This window comes from Archocentrus centrarchus, chromosome 21 (assembly GCF_007364275.1).
Source record: "Archocentrus centrarchus isolate MPI-CPG fArcCen1 chromosome 21, fArcCen1, whole genome shotgun sequence".
Taxonomy (NCBI): domain Eukaryota; kingdom Metazoa; phylum Chordata; class Actinopteri; order Cichliformes; family Cichlidae; genus Archocentrus; species Archocentrus centrarchus.
In genome coordinates, this window is record NC_044366.1 from 31,975,442 (window position 1) to 31,978,232 (window position 2,791).

At 40.0% G+C, this 2,791-nt stretch overlaps 1 protein-coding gene across 1 annotated transcript; it reads left to right on the forward strand.

The window, feature by feature from the left end:
• Positions 1–1,011: 1,011 nt before the first annotated feature.
• LOC115801310 (trace amine-associated receptor 13c-like) lies at positions 1,012–2,300 on the forward strand. The gene is made up of 2 exons (XM_030759090.1): positions 1,012–1,184; positions 1,484–2,300. Exons 1-2 carry the CDS (start codon positions 1,012–1,014, stop codon positions 2,298–2,300), a joined length of 990 nt encoding a protein of 329 aa, XP_030614950.1.
• Positions 2,301–2,791: the final 491 nt, after the last annotated feature.

The following is a 2,791-nucleotide window of genomic DNA, read 5'->3' on the forward strand; positions in this document are numbered from 1 at the left end:
TTAAGATGCTATCGACGTTAGTGAGAGGCTGTTGGAAGTTCTGCTCATGATCTTCTTTGGGTTTCTAAGATTTGATAAATTTACAACTCATTCTTTGATCTTAGGCAGGGATCCTCAAATCCAGGCCTCGACGTCCGGTGTCCTGCAGGTTTTAGATGTGTCCCTGATCCAACACACCTGATTCAAATGGCTGAATTGCCTCCTCAGTATGCAGTCAAGTTCTCCAGAGTCCTGCTAATGACTTCTATATTTGACTCAGGTGTTTTGAAGCAGAAACACATCTAAAACCTGCAGGACACCGGACCTCGAGGCCTGGATTTGAGGATCCCTGATCTAAGACAACCTTATATTTAACCCTGGAACAGCATTTATACTCAAAATTCAATTAGCCATCATTCACCATTCCTATTCAGTGCTGACAGCTGCAAACATTATGAGATTGTGGTCCTCCTCTAACTTACATTATCTCTATTTGAGTTGCTGTCTAACCATTGACCTCTATGAACCAGCAACTACAGCCTTGCACATTCCTACCTAGACTTTTATATTTTAAGCTGCTTTTCTGTCTAATTGATCAGGTGATTTTCTGGGTAAGCACTCATCTATTACAGCACATCTGTTAATATCCTTTATGGGGAATTTGGCTCATTGATAATTACATTCCACGTACTCATAAGGAATGGCCACATGGTGGCTCATGATATTTACTCATCACTCCCCAGTCTTATGTGTAAGTTTATTTATTATTATTTGTAGGGAGTGATGCACATGAAGCATATGTTCCCACCTTAATCTATATTTTGCTGCTGTAATAAACCAAAACTGACTGACTGTCAATGTTGTTGTGCAGCATTAGACTTTTTTTCTCAGCAGGAAGTGATTGGTTGAAGCAGACAGAAGAATTCCAGAGGAGGAGTAAGTGATGTAGAGTTGGCATGCAGGTGGGAATAAATCCACACTGTGACAAAAAGTCACAGTGATCAGAGCTGCAGCAGCTGCAGCTGCCTGATGATGGAGATACAGAATGAAGTAGAGCTCTGTTTCCCACAACTCTTCAACAGTTCCTGCAGAAAGCCGACACTTCACTGGTCCAAAGCTGTGCTCCTGAACATTGTGCTGTCCTTCATCATGCTGATCACTGCTACTCTCAACCTGCTGGTCATCATCTCAGTCTCCCACTTCAGGCAGAGTTTAACTCTCAGCTGAAACTACAGTTTAGGTTTTAGAAACTTTAACACTGTCATTTATGTCATTTGATCTAAGAATGAATGAATGAAGTGAATGTGAAACATTCTTGTTGTATTTTAACCATAACTGTAAAGTTTTATGCACCAACACTGAATCAGACCTTAATAATGAAACATTTTTACTAATGAAACTTTCACTCAAGACATTTTACCAATTTGAGAAGTGCAAGAACATGGATGGATGGACATTCTAATATTTTTCATCCATGTTATTTTCTTTTCTTGTCTCCCTGCAGGCAGCTCCACACACCCACTAACATCATCCTCCTCTCTCTGGCTGTCTCAGACTCTCTCGTGGGTCTCCTGTTGATACCATTAGAAATCCTTCGAAACACGATGTGTTGGGTTCTTGGTGATCTCATGTGTTCTGTTTATGTTTATCTGACTGTAAATATTACCTGTGCTTCAATAGGGAACATAGTTCTTATATCACTTGACCGTTATGTGGCTATTTGTGACCCTCTGCATTACCCCACCAGAATCACTGTGGTGAGAATCAAACTCAGTGTTTGTCTGTGTTGGTTTTATGCTGTTTTCTGCAGCAGTCTTTATACGAAGGACATCCTGATTGAACCAGGCAGGTATAATTCCTGCTATGGAGAGTGTGTGTTTGTCATTAATGATATTACAGGGATTTTTGATCTTGTTTTAACTTTTATTGTTCCAGTTTCTGTCATCATAGTTCTGTATATGAGAGTGTTTGTGGTGGCTGTGTCTCAGGCTCGTGCCATGCGCTCTCATGTTACAGCTGTCACACTGCAGCGTTCACTGAATCAAACAAACAGATCTGAGCTGAAAGCAGCCAGGACTCTTGGGGTTCTTGTAGTTGTTTATCTGGCATGTTTCTGTCCATATTACTGCTACTCTCTTCTTGAAATTGAAAATGTTGTCAATGATCCATCTGTATTGCCTGTGGTCATGGTCTATTATTTTAACTCTTGTCTAAATCCTTTGATCTATAGTTTGTTTTACCCCTGGTTTAGAAATGCTGTTAAACTTATCATCACTCTGCAGATATTCAAGTATGACAGCAGTGAGGCAAACATACTATAGAAATATGATGAAACCTGCTCCACTAAGATTTTAAATCAGTTAACTCAAACATCCATTCTGGAAATGTGAAACTGCTTTCTACTGTATCAAATAGAACCCTGCAAGGGATGGGGAGAAAAAAAAAAAAAAAAAAAAAAGCACTCACGAGATCCTGATTTTTTAATTTAATTTAAATTGAATTTAAATTTTAATTTAAGGCCATGTACTTCCACATCAGCTTTCATATATTTTGTCAGGACGTTGAACAGCTCTGTAAGAGATTGCCAGCAAAAGCTGTTATGAACTCATAACTCAGTGGTTACTGTTGGCCAAAAGTACGCTAAAACTAGACAGGCATGAACCTGACTGACTGTCCTGCTCTTATGTCTTCACTCGACCTCCACCCCCCACCCACCCACACACACACACACACACACACACACCACTATACGGGTCTATATGGTTTAGAAGGACAGTTTCTCCAAACAGACTCGTCGGTAGTTTAGGTGGAA

Bases quoted from the DNA above. Each gene is read 5' to 3' on its own strand.
- LOC115801310 (XM_030759090.1), top strand. From the start codon at position 1,012: ATGGAGATACAGAATGAAGTAGAGCTCTGTTTCCCACAACTCTTCAAC. The intron at 1,185-1,483 runs GCAGAGTTTAAC...GTCTCCCTGCAG, and splicing joins ATCTCAGTCTCCCACTTCAG to GCAGCTCCACACACCCACTA.